The 28,000-nt window shown below is 41.4% G+C and overlaps 5 protein-coding genes across 5 annotated transcripts; 2 read left to right on the top strand and 3 right to left on the bottom strand.

The window, feature by feature from the left end:
* Positions 1-600: 600 nt before the first annotated feature.
* LOC125557115 (transcription initiation factor IIB-like) lies at positions 601-1,527 on the bottom strand. Its single transcript, XM_048719422.1, has one exon. It carries the CDS (start codon positions 1,525-1,527, stop codon positions 601-603), a length of 927 nt encoding a protein of 308 aa, XP_048575379.1.
* Positions 1,528-4,013: 2,486 nt separating this feature from the next.
* LOC5520630 (Golgi to ER traffic protein 4 homolog A) lies at positions 4,014-11,097 on the bottom strand. Its single transcript, XM_048719998.1, has 9 exons — positions 10,771-11,097; positions 9,837-9,915; positions 9,471-9,631; positions 8,819-8,898; positions 7,047-7,185; positions 6,524-6,661; positions 6,132-6,210; positions 5,918-5,990; positions 4,014-5,329 (listed from the first exon to the last, which is right to left on the bottom strand). Exons 1-9 carry the CDS (start codon positions 10,962-10,964, stop codon positions 5,262-5,264), a joined length of 1,011 nt encoding a protein of 336 aa, XP_048575955.1. The 5' UTR covers positions 10,965-11,097; the 3' UTR covers positions 4,014-5,261.
* Positions 11,098-11,129: 32 nt separating this feature from the next.
* On the top strand, positions 11,130-15,188 carry LOC5520515 (diphthine methyltransferase). Its single transcript, XM_032365667.2, has 9 exons — positions 11,130-11,392; positions 11,468-11,524; positions 12,064-12,151; positions 12,255-12,334; positions 12,892-13,052; positions 13,464-13,536; positions 13,913-13,978; positions 14,298-14,470; positions 14,964-15,188. Exons 1-9 carry the CDS (start codon positions 11,175-11,177, stop codon positions 15,161-15,163), a joined length of 1,116 nt encoding a protein of 371 aa, XP_032221558.2. The 5' UTR covers positions 11,130-11,174; the 3' UTR covers positions 15,164-15,188.
* Positions 15,189-15,463: 275 nt separating this feature from the next.
* On the bottom strand, positions 15,464-16,915 carry LOC5520631 (ADP-ribosylation factor 1). The gene has a single exon (XM_001640405.3). The coding sequence runs from the start codon at positions 16,810-16,812 to the stop codon at positions 16,255-16,257; it is 558 nt and encodes a 185-aa protein (XP_001640455.1). The 5' UTR covers positions 16,813-16,915; the 3' UTR covers positions 15,464-16,254.
* Positions 16,883-27,651, top strand: LOC5520516 (uncharacterized protein SYNPCC7002_A1628). The gene is made up of 6 exons (XM_001640293.3): positions 16,883-17,120; positions 18,079-18,381; positions 18,733-18,926; positions 19,063-19,330; positions 20,845-20,987; positions 27,158-27,651. The coding sequence occupies exons 1-6, from the start codon at positions 16,970-16,972 to the stop codon at positions 27,179-27,181; spliced, it is 1,083 nt and encodes a 360-aa protein (XP_001640343.3). The 5' UTR covers positions 16,883-16,969; the 3' UTR covers positions 27,182-27,651.
* The last annotated feature ends 349 nt before the right edge of the window (positions 27,652-28,000 follow it).

Raw genomic sequence — 28,000 nt, 5'->3', positions numbered from 1 at the left:
CTCAGCAACTCTAGAACCTCAACGTGGCCATTGTACGCCGCCTCGGCGGAGGTCCAACCGACGTTGGCATCGACGCCTAGATCTATCAATAACTTAACAACCCCCACCTGACCTTCCCCCGCCGCAGTACCCATGGCCTCGATCATCGCCTCTCTATCATCACAATACTCGTTCATCACCTTCAAAACCTCTACGTGCCCGCCTTTCGCGGCCATGGACGCTGGATATACGAAGTCACAGGCGCCCGACTCACAACACATCTTAACGACCTCGGCGTGCCCGTTCTCCGCCGCCTCGGCCATCGGCTTTTCGAAATCCGTCGCACCCCAACTCTTACACAACCTCACGGTCTCGACGCACCCCTCCCCCGCCGCGCGCTCCATGGCGGTGTCAAAGTCTGCGGCTCCCCACCTCGCTAAGGTGGCGGCTCGATCCTCCACGGTGAGATTTGTAAGACTCCCAGCACTTTGCATATCCATTTTGTTACTACACCCACGTCTTTAAACCAATTTAATCGAATTTTTTTAGACGTGTTAATTCACATCTACTCCGAACTGACAGTTTTCTGGAAATCCTGATTTCTCTGGAAATCGGGAAATATCATACCACACCAGGCGTACCCAGGACTGTGGCCACTTCTTTCGCTTTCCTACTGATGGTTAACTCGGAGATGCCCGTTCTTTCGGAGAATTTTTTAAGTGTAATATCGACCCCCTTTAGCCGTACCCAGTAATAGGTTAAAGCGACCGCAAAGGATTGTGGGCGAGCGCGATTCAACTCAGACGAGCGGTTCTCAGATCTGTAGTAGAGCTGGACCACCTCTCCCTTCTGTGCGGGGGACGCCGAGAATCTATCCATCACATCGCGAATGTGGTCCACGACGGTGGGAGACGTTCCGTGTAGTAAGTAATCTTTAGGCGCGTTAATACTAAAGATTTTTAGACCCTTAAGGCAACTCTTCCTGCTCAATCCAAAAGTCTCCATCAAGGTTTTCGGTGTCTGACACTCACCGGACATCTTGTAGGCGTAGTAGATACACGCAAAGACGATCGCCTTCCGTGGGTCGCCGCGAAAAATCTGGCCTTTCGTCACCTGAGTGTATATCTCGTTAGCTTTGGCTACAATTACCCCGCTAAAACCCATGTTCTCCACATCCTTGTCAATATTTCTATCCTCAGACCTACGTACCTGGACCCGACTTGGATTCGAAGACCGTTTGCCGTCGGAATGTCCGTAAAAACCCCACTCCCTTTCGTGTGCGATCACGCGCTGCATCTGTTCCCCGCACTCTAAGCAACTAGTGACCCCGTCTTCTGTGACTAGGTCGTCATGATTGCAAAGGGTGTTACTACTATCCTCGTCTCCCAAGGAGGCTCTACTAGTCTCGTATTCGGTGAGGGCTCGGTCAAACAGTGCAAATTCCGGCATGAGGGTGGGGACGTTAATCTCAGGCACCGGTCCGCCGGGGATATTGTATGGTGGTGGTGACCGATCTTCAACCGTACGTTCAACTGTTCGTTCCTCCATTTTATTAAACTGTTCATGTCTTTAAACCACTTTTCAAAGGCTTTCTAGATGTGAAGCTGAGAGGCTAGCCCCTCGAGCTCCATCTAGGTGTGATGTGTGTGGTTGCCAAGACTTCCGAAGGGGTCCGCGTGGGGGCGGTGCGGTCTAAAGTCTCCACACCACATTCGTGGACTAGTATCTTACCCATCTTTTTTCGTCATACCGTGGCATGGAGACTAACATCGCTAGAACACCAAGGACAATTGTCGCCGCTCCGGCCACAAACCCAACGGGGTCGAAGCTTCCGTATTCTGAGTCTTCATAGTAATCAGCGTTACAACAGCAGTGTTCAGGCCCCGCATCCGCAGTGTCACTCACATTCACCTCCAGCACCGAACAACCGCCGGCGGTAGCCGCATCGTTTTTGATCTTCACCTCCGTCTTTAATGTCATTTTATCTAGGGCCTCATACGTCTTTAGACCAGAATAGCCCCTTGAGCTCCCCCTAGGTGCGACATGTGACAAAGTGATTGACAGGTGGGCTTGGCTATCACGTGATAAAGTGATTGACAGGTTCTTGACAAAGTGATTGACAGGTTTTTAAAGTGATTGACAGGTGGGCGTGGCTATCACGTGACAAAGTGATTGACAGGTGGGCGTGGTCGTGCAAGAGATCTTTGGCAAACTCGCGCATGCGCAGGTCGCGAGGCTTGGCGGAGGTGTGCGGAGACTTTTGCGCCACTTTTGGAATGAAATTTGGGGTGATCAAAAAGTTGCGCCAGCTGCGCCAAAACCCTACTACTCTCTTTTACACATTCGAACGCGTGGCGACAGAGCGGACAAACGTTGCGCATGCGCAATGAGCAATAAATCAAAGTAAATAAACATGGCGGCCGTGTAGTGGCGGGATACGTACTGCGCATGCGCGACGTTTGTCCGCTTTGTCACGCATGGCCCATAAAGGGCGCATAGTAAACGAACGAAGCTCGTGACTCTGGTACCCCAGGGTTAAGCTCCCAATACTCGCCTGCTTCTAATTTGGTTTGGCCATCATAAATTAGGGACTGGCCAAAAAGTATGGGGGGAGCTAGATTTTGTATCATAATCCATAAAAATATATGACGCTAAAAATTTTATTGCCCAAACCCCAGTTTACAGACAAAACATATGGCCCACCCCTGTACAAAACTTCTTTACCTCAGTTTCAGCCTTCTGGTAGTCTTTCTTGCTATCGGACAGTCCTATTTGGAGAGTATCAATATCAGTTTCTTTGTCACTCGAACCAGTATCCTCATCAGTGTCGCCCTATGACAGGTGGTATTCCGGAATCCAGTTTTAATAGTAGCCTTAAACAGCTGCGTTACCAGCCAAGCATCAATCACCTCGATTTCTCCAGGTTTATGCATTTTGCGCTAGAGTATTATCAGGTTTTTTTTCAAGAAAAGGTCCAATAAATACTGGAACATTGAGTTTTAATATCTCCCCGAGCATGGCATTCCAGTCATAGTCTTCATACTTTATCATTAACTCCCTCCACCTAGTTTTTGGCCGTTTCATTTGTCCTTTGGATTTCTTGTGATGCTGCAGATGCTGAATGTACTTTCTTATCGACTCCTCTGCAACTGCAAATTCCCTTAAAATTTGTAATGGACGCATTGTGATCCGAAGATTTTTGTTTCTTAGCTTAACGCTAGACTGGTAGTAATCAACTTGTCTAGGAATCCCATTTTTAGAAGTCATCAACCTGTCTAGGAATCCCATCTTTAGAATTCATCAACCTGTCTAGGAATCCCATCATTACAAGCCATCAACCTCTTTAGGAATACCATCATTAGAAGTCATCAACCTGTCTAGGAATCCCATCTTTAGAGGTCATCAACCTGTCTAGGAATCCCATCATTAGAAGTCATCAACCTGTCTAGGAATCCCATCATTAGAAGTCATCAACCTGTCTAGGAATCCCATCTTTAGAAGTCATCAACCTGTCTAGGAATCCCATCATTAGAAGTCATCAACCTGTCTAGGAACCCAATTAAAGTCTTCAACCTGTCTACGAATCCCTTCATTAGAAGTAATCAATCTGTCTTAGAATCCCATCATTGTAAGTCATCAACTTGTCTAGGAATTCCATAATTGGTTGTTGGTGTCTGATTATAGGGCAAATATTCCCACCGATAAAACTCAGGAAGAAACTTGAGATCCTCTTTTTAAAAAATTTAATTTTCTAAAGAATCACTACCACTCTCCTAAATGCTGTCTTTCCTGAAACAAAATTGATTGAAAAATTGTTTACATTGATATTCTGTTTGACCTGGAATTGATTCGTTTGGCTTTGGGGAGAAAACACTTATAAACAGTTGTCTAACTGTGGGGAGAGGTATGTGTTTGGTTTGCATTTGTGGATTTTTAGCTTGTGGGTACATCTGACGGCCGGTCCAGGCCATTTTAACAGTCACATTGGTTACTACAAATGGCGAAGAGTCTCACTTCAACAATAATGCAACAACTTAACAAAATTGTATTTGTTTTTATTTAGGCTTTTTTGCTTATTCATTTGATACAAGTGAAACACTGCGGACTGCACTGACAAAGTGCGCACAGGGAAAGCTAAAACTGTTGAAATTTTGCAAAATAACCATCCTGGTTTATCAAATAACCTTTAATACGTCAAATAATGAAAAATAACAGACAAAATGGCGGATGGAAACAGGTTGGGAATATACCTTTATCAGGCACGTACACAGGGGGGGTGCACGCGCACCCCCCTGGCGGCCAAAAAGTGGGTAATTTCTTACTAAGGAATCTTCAAATACTATGCTTTTTCTATGATTCCTATGACTGCACATCCCCCCCTCAGCCATCATATTGGACTTGAATAATATAAATCGTACATAATCCATGCCCAATTATTAGCAGAGTTTTTTAACATAAAATGGCAGAAAACCGGGAACAAAAATATACCATAGAAAAAAACCAAGACATGTGGAAGTATATAATCCTTACAATTCTATTTTTTGCAGATTGTCAACTTTCGAGGGAAACAATTCTGTACGAGTCAAAAATATAAATATAACAACTTTTGTCATCTCAGCAAAAACTCTATATCGGATATGACTCAAACTTGCAAAGTATACTTAAAGTCATCAAAGGCCTCGCAAAACAAGTTTTTTTTCTGAACCAAGATTTATTTTACACAAAACCCGATTAAAGATTGAAAACAATAAAGCAGTATTTCTGAGATATTTGATAAATTTCACACGATTAAATAATTAAAATTATTTGAGGAGTTTCAATTGAAATATCCTTATTGGAAGCTTTTGAGGCAGAATTTAAATTCTCCAAAAAAACATGTTTTTCTAAATCAATCTCTATGTCAATTTCAACTCTAATGGAAGGCCTTTTTATCATAGGGGAAACATTAAGAAAAAAATGGGGGACACAGCCACGCCCCTACTGGTCATTTCCTTATAATATTTGAAAATATTAGGAGGGGGCACATGCCCCCAGTGCCCCACCCCCAGCTACGGCCCTGTTTTCATGTCATAAAACTAGGTAAAGTCATGGAAATTACCATAGCACATGATTTTTGTTATTTGGGCTGCTTGAATTTCTAATGGTTTCTCTTTTCAACCATTTCATCTCAAAAAACGGCTGGTAGCAAGTGCATGTCTAGCAGGTTGGTGTTTGGGCGCTACCTATCCTGGTTTCTATATTGCATCTTTTATATTATAAATATCTACAATTCAGTTCCTTGCTTAGTCGACATCTTCGCCTTCTAATTCAGCCTGGGGTGTGTCATTGAACAAACTCTGTACAAGATCTCCTGAAAAAAAAAAAGAAAAAAACATGTCAGGTAAAAGCTGTGAAGGACAGGCATGGTATACCATTCAGTATTTAAATTTATCTTTTATAGTAGAGGCAATAGGCAATTTGCTCAAAGAAATGAAATGGTTTTTTAGTAGAAAACTTCATGCCAAGACAAAAACAGAAATGCCTTCGGCCATCAAGCCAGAGAGTGACAAAAAAATACAATCTTTTGCCATAGAAACCTTCTGGCTGATTCATTAGCACAGAATAAGTTGCTTTTGTTTGCTTGCTTGTTTGTAGTGATCTTACAGCCAAAAGCCTGGGGCGCGCAAGAGTTTGCTACCCCAAAAGCCAAATGATTTCTTAGTGCATGTCACCCATTCACGAAGTCATTGTACAGCATTGTACCTGTATATGCAGGCTACGAAAAATTAAACATTACTTGGCCCAAGGAAAGTTTGTAAGATTAAAATCATCAGTGTCTTTAAACTGCTTTCTTGACTCAAGCAATAATAATAAACAATAGAAAACAAATCAGGCTTGTTTTATCATCCTGTGAAGTTAGCCCAGATCCTTGGAAACTGGAAAGGTCATGAAACATTACCCATGATCCCCTGGAGGCCGGTTGGCTGTGGTGGCGGCAAGCCAAAAAAAAGTTGGGCTATTCTGTCAAGATACTGTTAAGAAAAACACAAGAGGTAAGAAAAGTTTAGATATTCTGTCAAGATACTGTTAAGAAAAACACAAGAGGTGAGCAAAGCCAAGCTACTCTCTCAAGATGTTGAGAAAAAGAACAAAGCTTAGCCAGGAATGCTTACTTGTTTATACGTGGGATCTCTTTCTATTGAGGGCTGGTACTTCTCACAGAGAACAGTGAACATGCTGAGAGGCCCTTGTCTGGGGACATAACAATGAGGATATTTAGATTGAATTTAAATTTATTCTCCTTTATGATGATGATGTTTGTAAGATGAATTAAAGGTTGTGTGCCATATATTCACATACATGACAAAAAACTTCAAGGGATAACAATTGTTTAAGGTTAAAAGAGCTGTTAGATTTTCGGCCATATTTATGTTTGTCTAGTAAAGCAATGAATTTTGTACATAAAAATATCTCCTGCCATCAAGAGATGGTAAATTAGCCATGCAAGTTGGAGACAAGTAAGCAGAAGAAATAACCAAGACAAAGTTCATATTATGTATCATACCTTTCTATGGCCATGAGTAGTAACCAGACAAAGTTCAAAAGTGGCTGCTGGAATGGTGGCCCTGAGAAATCAGGATGCTTGTTTGTAAACTTGAAGAATACTATACTGGCCGTAGAAGAATTTTGAAGACACAGATATCTGAAAGAAGATTAAAATTATCTGAAATAACACTCTATCTGATATCGTTGTAAAATTCAGAAATAGCCTTTTTACAGAGATGCACATTAGGGATGGGTTTTATTCCAAATATTTTCAATTCTTCAAAATAGTTTCAACAAAGAACATTTGTGGGGGAATATTAATTTTTGTAACAGTTGTTTCCTAAAAATGTTGTTCTCTAGTATAGTGTGTAAATAATATGAAGATACTCCTACCCAATGTAGGAAAATTCATGAAAGGCGTACTACCTACACTTATCAACGAAACGCTCAATTTCTTATCATCAGTTGTACATATTTTTCAACTTGAAATCATAATCCCTTTACCACCCTTTTATATAAGGATAAGTTTGGACAACACATACTGTAAAACTGTCTGTGTGACAAACAGATCCTGCTCTGACTTGAAGCCTTTTGTTGTAGCAAACTCAACAAGCATGGAAGCACACTGGAATCCATCTTGAGTATACAAGAAATGATATCTGGATTCGCCATAATTCTTTTCTGTCAAGACAAAAACAAATTATTATTGGGATTGAAACAGCAATTGAGTAGAGATTATAATGAGGGGAAGCGATAAGTAAATCCAAGACATGCCTGAGGATGGGGGGGGGGGGGGCGAGGCCCGTGTTTCAGAATCTTAGGCCGAGCTTTTCTGGTGTCCTAACAAATACGGAAACCAGTTGCATGCTAACAACATAAAACAGATTGCATTAACAAAAATTATGAGATTGCAATTTAATATCTGAGACTCCGAGACCGTGGTAAAAAAATCAAGACTCCGACACCCCTAAAATTTGGGAAAAAACGAGACTTTAAGACTTGCATAAAAAACGCAGAAATTTTGAGACTTTGCAAAATTTTTGAGAGACTTTTGAAACTTCGAGGTACCCATCACTACCCCTAATGATTTTTATTTTCCTGATGGTAATGATTTTGATTATCCTGATGGTAATGATTTTGATTATCATGATGGTAATGATTTTGATTATCCTGATGGTAATGATTTTGATTATCCTGATTTGAATGATTTTGATTATTATGATGGTAATAATTTTGATTATCATGATGGTAATGATTTTGATTATCCTGATGGTAATGATTTTGATTATCCTGATGGTAATGATTTTGATTATCATGATGGTAATGATTTTGATTATCCTGATGGTAATGATTTTGATTATCATGATGGTAATGATTTTGATTATCATGATAGTAATGATTTTGATTATCTTGATGTTAATGATTTTGATTATCCTGATGGTAATGATTTTGATTATCATGATGGTAATGATTTTGATTATCATGATGGTAATGATTTTGATTACCATGATGGTAATGATTTTCATAATGAAGTGACTGTGATGATGATGTCCACTTTAACAAGAGTTTGCGTACATACTAAACTGAGATACTATTACAGTAGCTTGACAATACATAAAAAAAAGATAGGAAACATATCTTTTAATAGAATATGACACTCAACTTGATACCCAAAATACACCAGACTTTTTTTTAATATTCCCAAATACTAATTTCACAAATTTTACTAATTTTGTGTTGTTTTACAGTTTGATTGTAAATTTTTATTCGATATCACCAATTCTTTAGTCTTTATTTGATAAGCTAGGTAATACCACCCCAAAAATGCCCATCCTCTGTCCTGCTTGTATCAGAATACATCCTCTGGGATACTACAGTCACTAAAATCACTGAATTTTAGCAAAAATGTTCTTGCTTTAAATTACCAAAGGCAAAACAGAAACCTGGTTCAGATAATATTGTGTAATGATGACCTTGTGGTGTTAATAACGAACGTTGTAGTGACAGCACTAACCTTGCCAGTATATTTAGTGACAACACTAACCTTGCCAGTATATTTAGTGACAGCACTAACCTTGCCAGTATATTTAGTGACAGCACTAACCTTGCCAGTATATTTAGTGACAGCACTAACCTTGCCAGTATATTTAGTGACAGCACTAACCTTGCCAGTATATTTAGTGACAGCACTAACCTTGCCAGTATATTTAGTGACAGCACTAACCTTGCCAGTATATTTAGTGACAGCACTAACCTTGCCAGTATATTTAGTGACAGCACTAACCTTGCCAGTATATTTAGTGACAACACTAACCTTGCCAGTATATTCGAGCACACATGTGATGCAGATCTGTACTCCCAAACTTCTGACTCGGATCTTTATCTGCTGTTATCCTAAAAAACACAGAAACTGCTTTCGCTAAAAAAGCATATATACGAAGTGCTTTCAGATTAACAATTTGCATGCCCTCTGATCAAACAACTAAGTTTGTTATAAAAACTAAACATAATATTATGTAGAAAATAGCATATCCTGAGCTTGTACTAGAAGAAAATCTTCCCAAAGAACCAGAGACAAATGGGCTTTTTGCTTTCATTTATACTGAAACTGATAAAAGCCACTTTCTTCTATCTTTTTTACAATACTTTCTATTTGTTGCTATTACATCTGTCATGTTTTTTGTCAGATACTGTATGTCCCACACTTGAAGGTGGGTGCTACGATTGTCATGTTTTGCGAAGTTGAGGTATTGATTTATTCTGTTGCAGGAAAGTAATTTATCACTAAATCATGCTGTCTGGATCTGCCTTAAACCAAGCACGCCCCATCAAACAAATGTGATTAGGTTTTCCATCAAGGTACTGTATCTTCCTAAATGATTGGCTCTCTGTTTACTTATCTTGTTGCACGTAATATCCATGTTATCAAGGCTTTCCCTTAAGTGAATGCTTCTATGTTGTCTTACCTTAAAGCCTTCTGTATAAATTCTTGCCGATCAGTATCAGCTTCTGGGTCAAATGCTTTAAAAATACTGATAATTTTCTGTAAGCATTCACTATCTATTGTGTCTTTGCCAGCCTTTAAGCAGTCCAGCATCAACATGGCTAGATCTGTCCCACTCCCCATCTGCCACAAATATAGGAGAGGACAAGTATTAGGACATAATTTACAAATTGTAATGCTGATTAACCAAAACCCATCTCATCCTCAACATTTTTAAATGCAACAGGGGCAGAATCCAGTGAATGAATTAGACACTAAAACAATTGACTTGAAATGGAGCCATTTGGGTCTAAGGTATCGTTAAGTTGTGTTTTATTACTGTTCTTACCTGTTTGTATTTAAAAAATAGCAAGGTGCCATTATGGAGTAATTCTATAGCATCCTGGTATTTTTTCTGTGATGTGTACCTATAAATAATATACAAGTAAATCAGTGGCTCTGCTTGTTCATAGGTGGCAGCCCCCCCCCCCCCCCCCAGAAAAAAACAAACACACCAGGTGGCATCCTGGAAAATTAAGATCAACTTAAATTGCGTAAGCGCCTTGCCTAAGAGGGAAAATTTAGTAAGCGCCTCCCAAAATAAGCTCAATAGACGTTACTGACTTGGGACACTAAGAGAGTGGTACACTAAAGAAAGAGAGTGGAACACTAAAGAAAGAGAGTCGTACACTAAAGAAAGAGAGTCGTACACTAAAGAAGAGAGGGGCGCTTATTTATTCAGTTATAGTAATTATATGGAAAATGTTTTGGTAGTTATGTTGTCTTTGTCTTTTGTTACAGAATGTCCGAGTATTGATGTTAGATTAGACATAGTTTCCTGTAAATTGTCACAAATGGTTATCATCCTTTTTGTTTAGCAGGCATATATACTAAACACAACAAAACCGAATTCTTTTGTTGCAATAAATCATGGAATACACGGAACTTATACTTAATTTATTGCAAAATAAATGACTTAAATTAAAGGAAAACAATATGAAAATAAAGATGAATCTTATCGTGGTGGTAGACATAAAATACCAACAACCAAAGTATATGGTTAAGAAAAACAACCAAAAGTCAACAACAATCACAGCTCAAAGATATGCCAAAGTAGAATACACTGACGTGACCGGTTTCTTCATAGAAACTGAAACTGAGAGGTTTTCTTTACTGAATGGCTGAGAGGGGAAAAATTTTTTTCGAAAAGTGCTTAGTAGCGATTTTCTACCTCAAGAGAGGAAATACAAAGGACACAAACAAAATCTTCTGCGATTACCCACCTAAAGTATAAAGTTCTTATCATTTGATGAGCCTCATAATAATTCCCTTCCTCAATTGATTTGTTCAGTTTTTGTAAAACACGCTGAATTCCTCCACCTCGACTTACAGCCGCCATTTTGTTTTCACTACAATACTCGGGACCTTCCGAATATACTCGAGCAGCTTCGGGTTGTTTTCGGAAAGCTCCGAACATTTATTAAGCATTTTACTTGTACAATTGGCATCAAATTCATAAAATAAAGTTAAGATCGATCCCTGAACATCCTATTTTATCATGTAGTTAATTGTTTCATATTGGACATAAAAATAAACTCTTGTTCTTTTTTCCGATGTGTGGTGGGTTGCCTATGTTACTTGGAATGCCTGACGCTTTTTGTGTTATACTTTCAGTTTCAACACATCAATGTCTTATAAAACCTTATGTACTAGAGATACTGGCTACCATGCAGATACAGTAGAGTGGTGCCCTATCGAGGGATTTGAGGAGTTCTTAGTGTGTGGGACTTACCAATTGATAGAGAAAGGGGGACAAAAACAAGTTGCTCATTTGGGCGAAGACAACGTCTCACAATTTGGCCGGAGAGTTGGAGACATCCAGTTATATCAGCTCGAACAGTTAAAGTGAGATAATTGAAAATAATTTAAATTTAGTTGGAATGAAAGGTGAGTTATTTGTGCTTTGATTTTTTTTTTCAGAAGTTTAACCAAGCAAGGTTCCTACTGTCAGGGAGCGGGTATATTGGACACAAAGTGGTACGTCCCAAATTCTGTGTCATTCAGGAGCGATTTTGAAAATCGCATTATTTAATATAAAAAGATTTTTGGTGGTGCTAAAGAAACAGTTACTGCGGCATAGAAGAGGTGTCAGGAGAAAGGAGGGGGGGGGCTGTCCTGCAGCATTATAATTTTTATAGGGGGGGTTAGGTGCCCTCTGCCCCCCCCTCCCCCCAAAAAAAGATAGAAACGTACCTCGGAGTACAGTAACTGTCTGAAGGTTGAGAATATTTGCAGTAAATTTAAAGGTTTTGGTGTTTCAGAGCCTCAGAAATCTCAGTCTTTCAAAGGGAAATATCCTGTATGTGGCTATTTATTATCATTTTTTTATTTGCCTCACCACCTCCACTAATTCCCCCTGTTTACAAGGCTCTATCTTCTTTATGTACTTGTAAATGGAGCCTGCATTTTAGACATGACAACAACACATGTTTGAAAATACAGTTTAACTGTGTATATGGTTGATTGTGGCTTCCAAACAGTTGTATGGTTTAACTCTAAGACAGAACTGCTTTCAGGTACAGAGTTCCTGTGAATAATAAAGCTGTCCTTGGTGCTGTGAGTGCTGAAGCTGAATTAAAAATATTAACATTATCAAGGGATGAGGTAAATTCCACAACACATGCATAAAAGTCTAAAAAGATCTACTAAACAAACCCCTTGGTCACTAAGGGTTCAGCTCTTTTTTATGTTTCTCAATTTTTCCTAGGGGGTTGGCATTGAGGAGTACTCCAGTACGGTTGGACAGGACAAGATATGTCTGTCACTTGATTGGTCCCACAGTCAAAGGTAACAGGTTCTTTAGCATATTTGTTCATCATCATTATTCGATAAAGGGTTTCATTACAGTTATTTCCACCTTTGAACTCCAATTTGCTAGCTTATGAGCTTTTAGGTATTTGAGGTATCTTAGGTATTTCCTCCTAGCTGGCAGTAGTTTTCAATTCTTTATTCAGGAGTGAACATCCCAGTTGGGTAGAATGGTTGATCAGAACCCTCTGTATTGGCTAGGGGCCTGATCATTGTACCCTTGATGTTGCAGCTTTAAACAGCCTTGTCGTCAACAGCACCATCAGCATATCCTTCTTTCATCATCATCATCAACCATCATATCATCATTACCATCATCACTATCACCATAACCATTATTACCACCACCACAATCATTATCATTACCATCAAAACCATCATCATCAGCAGCAACATAACCACCACAATCATTATCATTGTCACCATCATTATTGTTGTCACCATCATCATCGTCATTGCCATCATTACCATCATCTGTAAGGTCCCAATTAATTCAATACATTTAACACCCTTTAAAGTCCTTTTATGTGTTGTAGTACTCTGACCTGTGTGGTAAGCGACTCAAAGGGTGAGCTGACCCTTCTGCAGTGTTCCGAAGGATCATGGGAAACCCGTCAAATCTCACAGTGGGCAGCCCATGGATATGAGGCATGGATTGCAGCCTTTGACAGATGGTCACATAATGTTGTTTACTCTGGTGTGTTTACAGTACATAATCAATTTAAAATGTGTCCCTGATGGTGTGACTTAGTATAGCTATAGCTCTCTTATGACATCTCCTATCAAGACAATAATAGGTTATGAAGTCTTTGGCTGTTTTGAACGTGTTATAACACATAATTAACAAGTGCATTGGATTCTTGGCTACACTTGATATAACCCTTTTGTTTTTGTCTTGTTGATCTTTAGCTCTACCTTTAATGATTCTCACTTACATTTGGGTGTTTACCCTTCATTTGCTGCTTCTTTCAATTGAATCTCATCCTTGGCACCTCTAAGCCAATCAAAATCTACATCCTCCTAGAGTCACCCACGCTGCATGATTCAATGTTGCCTCTCTCCAACCTGTCAAAACATGTAGTCGGTACGTCATGTATTGGTATTACAGGTGGTGACGACTGTCTCCTCAGGGGGTGGGACACAAGGACTAACTGCACCAATCCTATATTTACCAGCAAGAGGTGAATATTTTTGCTTGTTTGTGGTTTCTAGTTTTCTTGTTTGCTGTGTCCTTGTATTATTAGTCATTGTGATTTGCTTGACTGTAGATTAAAGATAGTGTATCTATAATTCCTTGCAGTTGAATTAGGGACTTATTCACAAACTAAGATTAATGTAAGACAGGGTGCTTTTTACAAGGCTTCCCATTCAAGTCCAAACATACATTGTTGTCATACAAAGCCTTGTTTCCACTTTATAACACTCACTTAAAACAACCACAAAATAGGTGTCATGGGGGGGAGGGGGATGGGTGTGTCTGTAACCTTGACAACTGAACTGTAAACTGAGACTGAGTATGAAGTTTCATCAAAACATAATTGTGCATTATTTTGACAGGCATGAAATGGGTGTGAGTAGCATACAGTGCAATCCAGTACATGAGCACATCATGGCTACCGGCAGGTAAAGTTGGCTACATCGATCAGGGAAGGTACTCGATGATAAACATAGCAGGTACCTGCATAGAATGTTGTTTATTGAAGGTACTAGGTGAAAAACATGAAAGACAATGATCGAGATGGGAGGATGTGATGGAACCAAAAATTTTAAACCCAAAAGAGCAAAGGAAAAATCTTGTAATTTAAAAAAATACCTGATACTTTCTCAAGTACAAAAACTTGATCTGAAAAGCTAGACTACCACCCATTGTAATGCAATTTTGTTTTTGGACGGTCCTGCACTTCACAAAATTAAGCTACATCATATTGCTCTCTCTTTTCAGTTATGATGAAAAAATCTTAGTTTGGGACACAAGGAACAGAAGGACCCCCCTGACCTCGGCATCCCCAGGAGGAGGGGTGTGGAGAATTAAATGGCACCCAGTCACTGGTAACCACATGCTGACTGCATCAATGTACTCGGGTTACCACATTCTCAAATTCATCAATTGTCAAGGTAAGTGAATGTTGGGTTGATGTTGTAAGCAGAAATAGGTTACATCATAGCATCAGATTCTGGAACTTATTTACATCTAAAACCCATTAATTTGCAATAGTCATTTCCTGGTTTAACTCCCTGTTTAACCATACAAGTAGACAACCTCGATATTGAATGACAACCAGTGAAATCTCTGAGTTTATTAGATTGTGACATTGTAAAAGAGCAGATAAGTCTTGCAATATTTATTCAAATTGTGTTAATGTGTTTGGACTTCCATTATTCGTACACTTATTTCAATGTCTTTTGTTTTTGTTTGGAACTGTTATCTCCCAAGGCTAACTTCATTAGTATTTACTTAATAAAACTAATAACAAGAAGTAGTTTATCAGCTTTAGAACCCACCCTAGTGACCACATCCACATATTGAATAATTAATGAGTTTTGAATGCTGTATTTGAGATCCAACTTTTGCAGAGCTGAGGCTGAATTTCTTTTTTTTTATTTGAAGGTTCTTGCAGCTTAAAAAAAACTACATCTTACACTGAAAATGCAGTCCTTGCTTATGGTGCAGATTGGTGTTACAAAAACTTAGCAAATAAAGCTGCATGTAGGGGGAATAATGATGACACAAACACGTCAAGAGAATTTATTATAGCAACATGTTCATTTTATGATCATATCTTGCACTTGTGGGAAGTTTGTATATAAAAAATAAAAACAGTTAAAACATGAATTGATCATTCTGTTGGTTTTTAGACCCAAAGAGCAAAGGGACAATACAGAGGCACAAATCTATTTTATTCCAACCAAGATATATGACATTTTGTTCCAACCAAAATATATGACATTTTGTTCCATGAGTAAGACTAATCCTGGCTTGAAAATCAGTATTTAGTAAAAAAAGTGTCTTACTAGAACATATACAAAACGGGTGCAGACCCAAGGACTTCAATCCTATTATAATAGGTTTTCTCTTGAAATTATACAAATAAATCTACCACATCCAACTTTGTGCCACAATCTTTAAATAAAAAGCTGCATGCTAGGGAATATATCACCACCATATCCATAACAATACCTCATCATAGTAAATTTACACCCATAATGATTTACAAAAATAAAGGAAAAAAACTATTTAATGAAAAGGTGTGACAGAAGACAACAAAAGTTTCGTTTTACATTCAGACCATCAAGGCTATAAAATTTCTGTCTACCAAGCAATTTACACTAAACGGAACCTGCATTAGATTTGTGCAGATGGACACGACCATCAATCCAGAAGTTGGAGTCAATGAGAAAGCAATAAAAGTGCCAGTCATCCAGTTGTATAGATTGCATAGGGGGACTTTAGATGTGGTCAAAAAACCCACAAAAAAAGCAATGAAGCTGCCCTTTTGTCATTCCAATAACTCCGCCCTCTTTTATAAATTCCAATATATCTGCCCCCTTCTCATGGATCACTTGCTTCAGCAACCACCTATACAGAAATTCCTGGATCATCCTTTTGGTCATAACGTGATGAGTTACAATTCCAGTAATCTCTATATAGTGCCATTTTAATGTTTTCAGCAATCTAACGCAAAGTACACTTCCTTGGCAGAAAAGGCCTGCTGTTTCCACATACATTGAAGTTTCTGGTCAAAGTGTTTATCATTGATAAGTTGTACCTTTCTTGTTGATAAATGTTAAACTAGTCACCCGATCAAAATGTGCAAAAACACCAGTGTTAAATACTAGAAATGCCTGTTCATAGTAAAAAGCCATTATATCATAGGCTTCTATTCTTTTGAGTATCAAATTCACGAGACCCAATATTTATTGTTTCGAATCTGCGTCGCCATCCAGTCCAGCCCTTCAAATAGTCCTTCGCCCTTTACAGCGCAAGCGGACTGCACAAACCACGGTCTGCCCCGGATCTCGTTCAATTTTAACTTCTCTCTGATCTCCGAGGCAGTCATCGCATTAGCCATGTCCTGTTTATTCGCGATCACAAGCAGAATAACTTGCTGTAACTCCTCCTCAGCGAGCAACTTGTGTAGCTCGTTTCTCGCTTCTTCAGCTCTCTCTCTATCGGCACTATCCACAACAAATATTATTCCCTGGCAGCCTTGATAGTACACTCTCCAAAGAGCACGGATCTTATCCTGCCCTCCGATATCCCAGACAGTGAAGCTTATGTTCTTGTAAGTCACAGTTTCTACGTTAAACCCCAGAGTAGGAACGGTTGAAACGACCTCTTCAAGTTTGAGTCGGTATAGAATCGTCGTTTTTCCTGCATTGTCTAAGCCAATCATTAGTATTCTGACCTCTTCTTTACCAAGTAAACGGTTAAATATACTTGAAAAGAAAGATCCCATCCTTAACAGGTCTTAAGCAAATAATTAAAAAGAAAATCAAAACTGCGACTTTTGCTTCTGCTTGTAATTGTCTTTTCTTTCAAAGACACATCACCTGTAATTTGCATTTGGTGAGAGTAACAGCCTTCGTGAACTTTGACTGCAGGCTCAATCCAAGATGGTGGACGTCTTGCGGCGATTTACTCTGTGCCGATCATGTGCTCTTTTGCGAAAATTCGCGTGTGATATTCGCTTTTCTGGTAGCGTAAGATATCATGGAAGCTGGAGCTATAGGTATCGGTTGAATCAAGACGTACAGCCAAAAAGTGGTAGGTTTTTATTTTGCAATTATTATGTATTATGTAATTTAAGCTTTATCGGACACTAGGTTGCACTACAATTTTTTTGCGATCAAAACATAATTCAGCTTAGGGTTTTACAAAAATAAACTACTTATTACTTGGAATAATAATTTTCACCAAGATAATACAAATTTGATATTCAAGAGAAAATCGTTAGTGGGAAGTGTTTTGATTACCTACAATCGGACAAAATCGGACAGCAGATTTCTTTGTAAAAGCTTTAAAAAAATTTTAACTAAAATACCCCAGGTAATAATTGTTGTCAAATGTAGTTTGTAAAACTCAAATTTAATTTTTAGTTTTTCTCTTTTAGCAAGCGATTCAAAAATCATGTATCCCATGGGTGGAAGGCTGCATTGCGAAATGTGTGAATACTTATATTTTTCTTAAGAAAATTTAAGCCCAAAGTCCTGCCTCTTACCTCACTTCATTACCTAATCTGTATTGATGTACATATTAGGACTATTGGGTCGCTGCACTGTGGTACCATTTTCAGCGACAGTGCTCACACACTAACCAACAATCATGATTGTCAACTGCGTGGAACAGTCTTTTTCTAAGCACTGATGGGTAAAGTCACTTACATGCAGGGCCGTAGCAGGGGGTGGAGCAGGGAGGGCATGTGCCCCCCCAATATTTTCAAAAATTATAAATGACCAGTAGAGGCATGACTACACCCCCACCCCAATATTTTCTTAATGTTTCTGTATTGTGGCCCCCATCAATGTAACGTGGCCTGCTATGGCTCTGACATGTGAAGTGCATTTGATCATGCATTGTGATGTGCTAAACATTTCTTTTTATTTATATGGTGGTAACCAAATGGCTCATATAATACTTTGAATGTTTAGAAATTATTGTCTACGTAAGTTATATTTTCAATGTAACCTTTTTATCTGACAAAGTACATACTTGTCATTGACAGGCTATACAGAACCATCAAGACTTCCTGTTATCCACCATGATCAGTATTCATGCCCATTTCCTCCTCAACACAGATTTAAGATGGCCAAATTTACCAAGCTGATGGAGTGGTTGTTAAAGGACAATGTCGTAATACCCAATCAAGTTTATAGACCGTTTTTTGCCTCATATGATGACCTTATCAAAGTACATACTCCAGACTATGTTAGAAATTTCTTACTAGGAACAATTTCAGAAAGGGATATGAAACAGATAGGGTTTCCCTGGTCCGAGGGACTGGTGAGAAGAACAAGGATGGAAGTTGGTAAGTAGTGCAGACCAACTCTGCCTAGTCCCTGTGGTTGGCTGTGAGGAGGAGGGGGTCACATCTTTGACAGGCAACCTGAAACAGCAAAGGAAACCTGAAAAAGTGCCTGGGACTAGGTTGAGCCTGACTATGATCTGTTGTCTCACCATCACTTAACTTTCGTGACAATCACCTTAATGTTGTGATCATAAAGAATGGTTGGTGATACTGGTGATTGTGGTGTTGGTGATAAGAATTGCCAGGACGCTCATGTCAATGTCCTCGATTACCTGCCTCCTCAGCGTTAACTATGCTTAGAGCACCAAACCCAAGGTTCAACATTATGGATCTATTAACGTTTCTCTCCAGGTGGGACGATATTGACAGCTCGGATTGCGCTGGAATGTGGGTTAGCATGCAGCACAGGAGGCGGTACACACCATGCCTTTCCCTCCCATGGCTCCGGCTTCTGTATATTCAATGATTTGGCAATCACTGCATCGTATCTCCTGGATAATAACTTGGTTACACGTGTCATGATCGTGGACCTGGATGTGCATCAGGTGCAGAAGGGTCACTCATTCTTTTTTTTTTCAAGATTTTGTCAGCCGCCAATGCCTTTACCCCCCCTTCCTCCCCAATAAACCCCTCCTTTAGAACAAATTTGTGAATAAAATGTTCCTTTTCTCTGAATGACAGGGAGATGGTACTGCGTCCATTTTCCAGAATGAGCCAAACGTCTTTACTTTTTCTGCCCACTCTGAGAAAAACTTCCCACTGCGTAAGCAGACCAGTAATCTGGACCTGAGTCTAGAGTGTGGCATGGATGACCTAGAGTACTTGACCACTGTGCGTGCACATTTGACCTGGTTACTGGACATGTGGAGGCCTGATATTGTGCTGTATGATGCTGGAGTAGACCCACATGTAGATGACGTGCTGGGCAGACTAAAGCTCACAGATAATGGTAAGTAGCTTGAATGCCTGTTTTAGCACTTATTGGATTTTGGGTCAGGGAAAAATTCAGACTTTACCTCAAATGCTAAAAGCATTGGGTTCAGTCATCCTTAAATTTTTGCAAGGTGATGGGCTATATATATATATATATATATATATATGTATATATGTATTTTATATGTATATATGTATATATGTATATATGTATATATGTATATATGTATATATGTATATATGTATATATGTATATATATGCGTGAGTGCAGGCGTTCATATAACAGTGCTCAATACATAGGTGTAGAGCGGGATATATCTTGGTTTGTAGGAAAAAACACGCGAACTAACGTTTCATCTCTACAAGCCTGTTTCGTGGTTGCCCACTCATCAGGAGATTTATTAAGAATATATTACTACCATCACTTATATACTACCTATGTATAAAATTAACAATAAAATTAAAAATAGGGCGCGAAATTTGAATGGCTGTTATGATGAAATTGAATAGTTTAGCTGTTGCATAACAAGGCTTTGTTCCTGTGGCGGCACGAAGACACTAGCTCGTTACGCTTATTTAAAGTTGATAGCTTGGGTTGGCGGATAATGATAAGTTTTTCTTTGAGGCAGAGATTACATCTTTTGCTAGAGCTGTTGTAGGCGGAGTGAGATGACAGGATTTTCCATGAAATAAAGTGTTCTATGTTGTTGTCTTTAAGGCTCCATATGTACTTGCTTAGTTTGGTCGAGTTTCTGTGTTTAGCGTGTTGGAATGAGGTGGTGTGGTTTCTATATCTTGTCTTGAATTCATTCTCGGTTAGTCCTACGTAGGTTTGGGAGGTGTTGTTGTCCTTTCTTGTTACAGTAGCTTGGTAGATAACGGATGATTGGAGGCAGTTTCCGTCAAGGGGGCACGCGTTCTTTTGTCTGCAGTTGCATGTTTTGTTGTTGGCGGTGGCGAGGGAGGTAGGGGCGTCTTCGGTTGTTATTGATGATTGATGATACGATTATGCATTTGTTGTGGCTGTCAATTATCTGCTTGGTGTTGCTCATGCAGCTATAACTGATTTTGATTGTGTTCCGGTTGAAGATTTTTCTGAGTTTGTGGTCTTTAGGGAAGTGCTTGTCTATGAGTGAGAGGAATCTGTGGCCGATGTTGGTGCTTGTGTTCTTGCTAAAAGGGGGGTTGTACCAGATGATGTTGTTGCGATGGCGGTTCTCTAAAAGCGGGGTTGTACCAGATGATGTTGTATATATGATATATAGATATTATGCCTCAAGGGGGAGGACTAATTTAAAGGGGGGTGCTTATTTAAATCTGTGTGTGATAGATACAAGGGTTGAGTGGTATTCCCACCCCTCCAACTTCAAAAACGCAAAGGTCGGTGTAGGTGCACAACATACATAGTCACCATTCTACAAGTCCCTTTAAACACTGCTAGATCTTATCTTATTTCATGGCATGAATTAATATTAGGATTTTTCCAGGGTTGTTTTAATATGACTTGATATTTCTTATAATTTTTCCAGGGTTGTTTGAGCGTGACTTGATGGTGTTGAGAATGGCTTTACACAGGGGTATCCCATGTGCTACTGTGATAGGCGGAGGATATGATGACGACATTGACAAGCTGGCCCTACGGCATTCCATCATCCACAGAGCAGCAACCAAGGTAAATTGCTGTGTTCTTTTACAAAACCTCATAAGGGGACCATAATCTGGAACTCCATCGACCAAGGTAAATAAATAGAAAAGAGATGCACCCGGGGGCGGACCCAGGAGCTCCAAAAAGAGGGGGCCAAAACAAGGGTTTCAAGAAAGGGGTGGTGGATTCCTAGTTCTTCCATGGATTGGACTTTATATTTCTATTAATTTGTACAGGTACTATAAACTTTATTCTAGTCGTATTGTATAAACCCCTGGCTATTTCCGTATAGTGCACCACCATATTAGTAGTTTTTTTAAGAATTTGTTATGTATTGTTATATGTGCTGTGTCAAAATAAAGTGTTGTTGTTTGAAGTGGTGTGACTAGAACACACGAAGGTTGAGTACGTTAGAGCTACATAAGGAGAAAGGGTTTGCCTTTGCCTTCGAAAAAGTGAAAAAACTCAAATAGCAATGTCTCTGGATCTGATTGGATGCAATGTCTACTGAACTAAATGTAAAGGAAACACACAAAACAGAAGTCAACGCCAGTACCGGTCAGCGGTACTTAGTTATGTAACGTTCACCAAATCCCGCCACTTCTCCGCCATCTTGTTTTTGCTGTGTTACGATACTGGCTTTGGTTCTCTGTTGATTAAAGCGTTTCCAAGTTGTGTCCTAGTTTGTGGTCTTATTCAACTGGCGTGGTGGCAGCTGGATTTCGTCCCTTCGTCTCTTTCGCCAAAAAAAATCACAGAATAGAACAGCAAACGCCGCTGTGACAGCACAACTTATTTACCGAAGAAATGGCTGCTACTCACAGAGCACCAAAACAATGGAGCCTATCTAAAACCGAAACTATCACCAGTTTTGAAAACTGGAAGCAAAACCTGATGTATACGCTGTCTCTCGATACAAATTTCTCAACTTATCTTGCCGTTGGAGCTACATGGAAAAAGAAAACAAAGACCGAACCTCTCCGTGGCTATACCGATGATGATGAAACCGTTCAGCAATCAAAACGCCTCACTGCCCAACAGAAGGTGAACTTTTTAGAACTTATGCTAGGACAAATCGCAAACTACTGTCCTATTATTTCGAGAAGCACTTTAGTTAAGAACTCTACATCTCTAGAGTTTATCTGGCAGGCGATCCGACAACATTTTGGATTTCAAGTAACTGGTGCACACTTCATAGATTTCGTCGACATCCATCTAGAGCCCGACGAGCGCCCGGAAGACCTGTTTCAAAGACTTATGGCTTTCGCCGAGGATTCCCTCCTCAAACCCAATAACCTAACTCACCATGGCGAACAAGTAACAGAAGAAGAGGAACTTTCCCCAACACTAGAAAACCTCATAGTGTTGACTTGGCTGAGGCTTATTCACCCATCACTACCTCGCCTTGTTAAGCAACGGTACGGGACAGAGCTACGTTCTAGGACTCTCGCATCGATCAAACCAGAAATCTCTCAGGCATTGAGCTCCCTGCTAGAGGAAATTCGCACGTCCGATGATGCAAAGATCCTTCGCTCAGCCGTCAGCAACACTTATCAGTGGAAACCTGCCACAAGCCACAACAATCAGTGGAAACCGGCACCAAATAGCAAGACCACATCAAGAAAGCCCCGCTCCTCGAAGGTATGCCCACTCTGCAGTCAGGCTAATCGGTCGGATACTCATCACTTCCTAAGCGAATGCAAATTTCTCCCAGATAGCGATCGGCGCTATATGATTAAAGCAAGACAAATCGCTGACATCTTCGACGACAATGACTCTGAGTTAGAGACACACGCCCAAATGCCCTCGACTGAGTCCATCGACCCCCCTGCACACACTGCCCATGACGCGGTCGTCCTCAGAATACAGACCCGTCAGTCACCATATCTAGACGTCTTCTACAATCACCATACCGTACGAATGACCGTCGACAGCGGTGCCACAGGCAACATGATAAGACTCTCCACCGCGACACGCCTCGGTTGCAATATTACAACCAGCTCTCAGTCCGTAAGCCAGGCCGACGGCTCATCCCAGTTACGTGTTGTTGGTGAAACGCGCCTTTCTTTCACCCGGGCAGATAAGTCTTTCTCATTTGAAGGTCTCGTTGTGGAAAACCTAGACGTAGAAGTGTTAGCCGGCACGCCCTTTATGGAGAAAAATGACATTGCGGTCCGACCTGCAAAAGGGCAGATTATCCTTGGAGACAACACCATCTACACTTATGGAGCCCACCACTCCACCCTCACCTCGACCACGGCACGCCTTGTAACCGTCCTCCGTGCACCACCACGCAACGCAACAGTCTGGCCAGGCGAGTTTCTTGAAATCACACTACCGGACGACACACCCACTGATGCCGAGTATGCACTTGAACCTCGTACCGACGCGCCGAGCGCTCGTAGAGTAAAACCATCTGCTGTCTGGCCTCCCCCTGGCATCGTTACCAGCATAGCCGGAAGAATACGTATTCCCAACCTTACATCGGAGCCACGCTCACTCAAACGTAACGAGCACTTCTGTCAAGTCCGCCAACTTTTCGAACCATCGAACGTCACAACGACCAGCCCAGCCCGTGCGTTCCCTTCTACAGACACCCTTCATTCAGCAAACGTTTCTCTAGATCCTGACAGTTTGCTACCATCAGATATCAAAGCCAAGTTCAAAGCCCTCCACCATGAATACGACCAGGTGTTTGACGCTAATATCGAAGGCTACAACGGCCACGTAGGCCCCTTCGAAGCCAGAGTCAACATGGGGCCTGTTGAACCCCCCCAACGGAAAGGGCGCCTTCCCCAATATGCACGTGAAAAACTTCTCGAGTTACAAGATAAATTTGATGAACTGGAGAATCAGGGGGTCTTTAAACGCCCAGAAGACGTAGGCATCTCCGTGGAATATCTAAATCCATCATTTCTAGTCCGCAAGCCGAATGGAGGTTCACGCCTTGTAACAGCCTTTGCTGATGTTGGAAGATACAGCAAACCTCAACCGTCGTTAATGCAAAACGTCGATTCAACATTACGCCAAATCGCCCAATGGAATCACCTCATTGCGACTGACCTAACCAGTGCATTTTATCAGATCCCTCTGTCAAGAGACTCTCTAAAATACTGCGGAGTCGCAACTCCCTTTCGCGGCGTCAGAGTTTACACCCGTTGTGCAATGGGTATGCCTGGTTCTGAAACTGCGTTAGAAGAACTAATGTGCCGCGTCCTTGGAGATCTTCTTGCTGAAGGCGTTGTTGTCAAGCTTGCCGATGATCTCTACTGTGGAGGAAACACCCCACATGAACTCTTCAGCAACTGGAAAAGAACCCTCCAGGCTCTTCACGAATGCAATCTTCGCTTGTCTGCCTCCAAAACAATCATCAACCCCAAGACCACTACTATTCTTGGATGGATCTGGAGTGCAGGCACCTTGAAGGCTAGCCCCCACCGAGTTGCTACGCTAGCCCAATGTCCAACCCCAACTACCGTTGGTCGCATGCGTTCTTTTATTGGCGCATACAAGGTACTTTCACGAGTTGTACCACAGTGCTCCACATTTCTATCACCCCTCGACGAAATTGTCGCTGGCCGGGAGTCACGAGATACTATTGAGTGGACTGACAATCTACATACGGCTTTCTATAATGCCCAGAAGGCTCTCTCTTCCACCCGCGTCATCACCCTGCCAAGACCTGAGGATTTCCTATGGATTGTCACGGATGGCGCCCTGCGTGACCCAGGAATCGGCGCCACACTTTACATCACACGTAACGGCAACCTACACCTCGCTGGGTTCTACAGCGCCAAGCTAAAAGGTTCACAGTCGTCTTGGTTGCCCTGCGAAGTTGAGGCACTGTCTATAGCCTCTGCTACCAGACATTTCAGCCCCTACTTAATACAATCTCATCACCGAGCGTCCATCTTGACTGACAGCAAACCCTGCGTACAGGCGTACGAGAAATTATGCCGCGGCGAGTTTTCCGCAAGCCCACGAATTTCGACCTTCCTCTCTGCAGTCAGTCAGTACCAAGCCACAGTCAGACACGTATCAGGGTCCTCCATTCTCCCCTCAGATTTCGCAAGTCGAAACGCTCCACCGTGCGAAGATGAAGCCTGTCAGATCTGTTCCTTTGTCAAACAGCTCGGGGACTCTGTTGTCAGGCGCTCATCAATTCAGGACGTCATTGATGGCAACGAGCGGCTCCCTTTCACTAGCCGATCAGCTTGGCTCGCGATTCAGTCCGAGTGTCCTGACTTACGTCGAACTCACTCCCACCTCAAACAGGGCACCCGACCTTCGAAAAAGGTAACAAACATCAAAGACGTCAAACGATATCTTGGTGTCGCCACCATCGCCAAGGATGGCTTACTCGTCGTAAAACGTGAAACACCCTTATCGCCCAGCCGTGAGTGCATCATTGTTCCACGTCGCGTTCTTGACGGCGTACTCACAGCTCTACATATTCAGCTATGTCACCCGTCAACTCACCAACTCAAGATGGCCACCAAGCGCTATCTGTTCGCCCTTGATCTTGAGAAGGCCATCGTTCGCGTGTCTCAAGCTTGCCACCATTGCGCTTCTCTCCGTACAAGCAGCAAAGCACGTATAGAACAGTCGTCTTGCGACCCGCCCGACGCCATTGGAGTTTCTTTCGCAGCAGACGTCATACGTCGGTCACGCCAGTTTATCCTGATTGTACGAGAGTGCGTGACTTCGTACACCACCAGCTTACTGTTAACCAATGAGCAACACTCTACCCTTCGCGATGCTCTCATTCGTCTTTGCGTGCAGATGCGTCCCCTCGACGGTCCCGTCGCCATCATTCGCACTGACCCAGCCCCAGGATTTCAAGCGCTAAAGGAAGACAAGCTCCTGCAACACCATCGATTAGTCCTCGAAATTGGACGCGCAAAGAACGTCAATAAGAACCCGGTAGCTGAAAAGGCAGTACAAGAGTTAGAACGTGAGATCCTACAGCTTGACCCACTAGGGGGCCCTGTCTCTGAAGTAGCACTTGCAGTCGCTACAGCTAATCTCAACGCCCGCATCCGATTACGTGGTCTGTCTGCGAGGGAAATGTGGACTCAGCGTGACCAGTTTTCCAACAGTCAACTCCCCTTCCAAGACCAAACCCTCATAGAGAAACAGCACGACCAGCGGAATTCTAACCACGCGTACAGCGAGAAATCTAAAGCGCCCACCGCAGACTTTCGCCCATCCACAGCAATCACTGTTGGCGACCTCATTTACCTGCATCCCGACAGGAACAAGACCCGAGGGCGAGATAGATATCTCGTCGTAGACACTGAAGGAGGCTTCTGTAATATCAGAAAGTTTATTGGCTCGCAGTTACGTTCTACGTCATACAGAGTAAAAAAAACAGATTGCTACAAGGTTCCATCTGAAGTACCGGACAAGACACCGACTGCAGCCTATGACTGTGACTCTTCCGCAGATGAAGATGACACTCCGGCCACCAAGAGGCTTCCGCCCCCAGCCCCACCAGATATACCGACAGCGATAACTGATCCACCTTCCCGGGATGTACCACCCCAAAGTGATGCCGACGCCTCTGAGACGAGAGCTATGGACTCCAGTCACTGTCCCTCCAATCTTCAAGATGATGACACATCCCCACCTAGGAGGTCTACCCGCGAGCGTCACCTTCCCTTACGTTATAGAGATGACGACTTTATCACTGACTTTAAATAGGGCTTAATGTATAAACTATGCTAGCAATTAGGCTTACTGTTATAGTCCTATCCTTTAATCAGTCCATCGTATTTACATTGTACGCCGTGAAAGACATTAGTTGTGTGATTTCTCTACAGTAGATAGTATAAGAGAGAAAGAAAGGAAGTCACGCCAGTACCGGTCAGCGGTACTTAGTTATGTAACGTTCACCAAATCCCGCCACTTCTCCGCCATCTTGTTTTTGCTGTGTTACGATACTGGCTTTGGTTCTCTGTTGATTAAAGCGTTTCCAAGTTGTGTCCTAGTTTGTGGTCTTATTCAACTGGCGCAAGATATACCAGCGTTTCAGATTTTACTTGCAACCCTTCAACCAGAAACATTGGCATCTGTGGACTTTTGTTTTGTCTGCATTCTCTCTAATAAATGCATATACTTCTTCAGTTATTTCATCCTAAGGGATCCCTTTCCTTTCCTTTTTTTGATATTTAATGGTTACTGTTCATTTTCTCTAGGTCTGGTCTGACAAGTCTCCATGATGTTCTGCCCTCTTCCTCCACCGGAGCATAAAGAACACTGTCATATGAGGATGATGCCATGTTTTTCAGTCAGTTGCCAGGCGAGTGCTTGCATGGTGGCAAGGGCAGAGCTATACTCACCCCACCCGCACAGAAGAGCTTGAAATTTAGGAAGGATACATGAAAGAGATTGACATCTGCCTCCCCATGCAAATCCAAGGAATGATTAAAACTATGCCTCCCCTAGACAAAACTCCCTAACAACAAACTTGTTTTAAAAGTATCATTTTCTTTCCTCATCTGCGGGCAGAGAGGGATCGGGGAGAAAAAACAGAAGGGGCTTGGCACACACTCATTCTTTATTGATGAAAATCATACCCTTCTAAAATTCGTCTCCGTTATTCTACTTCTTGTCTACCATACTATTTTGCATTTGTCTATTTCAATGTGGTACCTTAAATGATCTAATAAACACCTACTATCTACCCCTCCCTTCCTTACGCTCATAAGTTTGAATGGACGCCGCTCTAACAAACCCCCCGTCATTTCAATTTGAATTTGTTTTAAAATTGAGCATTTCCACAATTTACAATCTGAAAACGACCTTCTGAATTATTTTCCTTTCAATCACCAAGATCTTCGAAAACCTGAATTTTCAGATTGGGTGGTCAGATCACGTGATGTCACGTGACGTGACGTCATTGGAACAGACAACTTTTGTTTTTCAACATTGTGAATTTTAAGTTTGTTCCTAAACTACAGCACGAAAAAGGACAAAATGCGGCGCGCGCACGTACTGCTTGGCTTTTTCATTGGTTTGCTAATATTATACGGGAAAAT

Source organism: Nematostella vectensis, chromosome 12, assembly GCF_932526225.1.
Source record: "Nematostella vectensis chromosome 12, jaNemVect1.1, whole genome shotgun sequence".
Taxonomy (NCBI): domain Eukaryota; kingdom Metazoa; phylum Cnidaria; class Anthozoa; order Actiniaria; family Edwardsiidae; genus Nematostella; species Nematostella vectensis.
The sequence above is the reverse complement of the archived record's forward strand: the minus strand, read 5'-3'. Positions and strand labels throughout refer to the sequence as shown.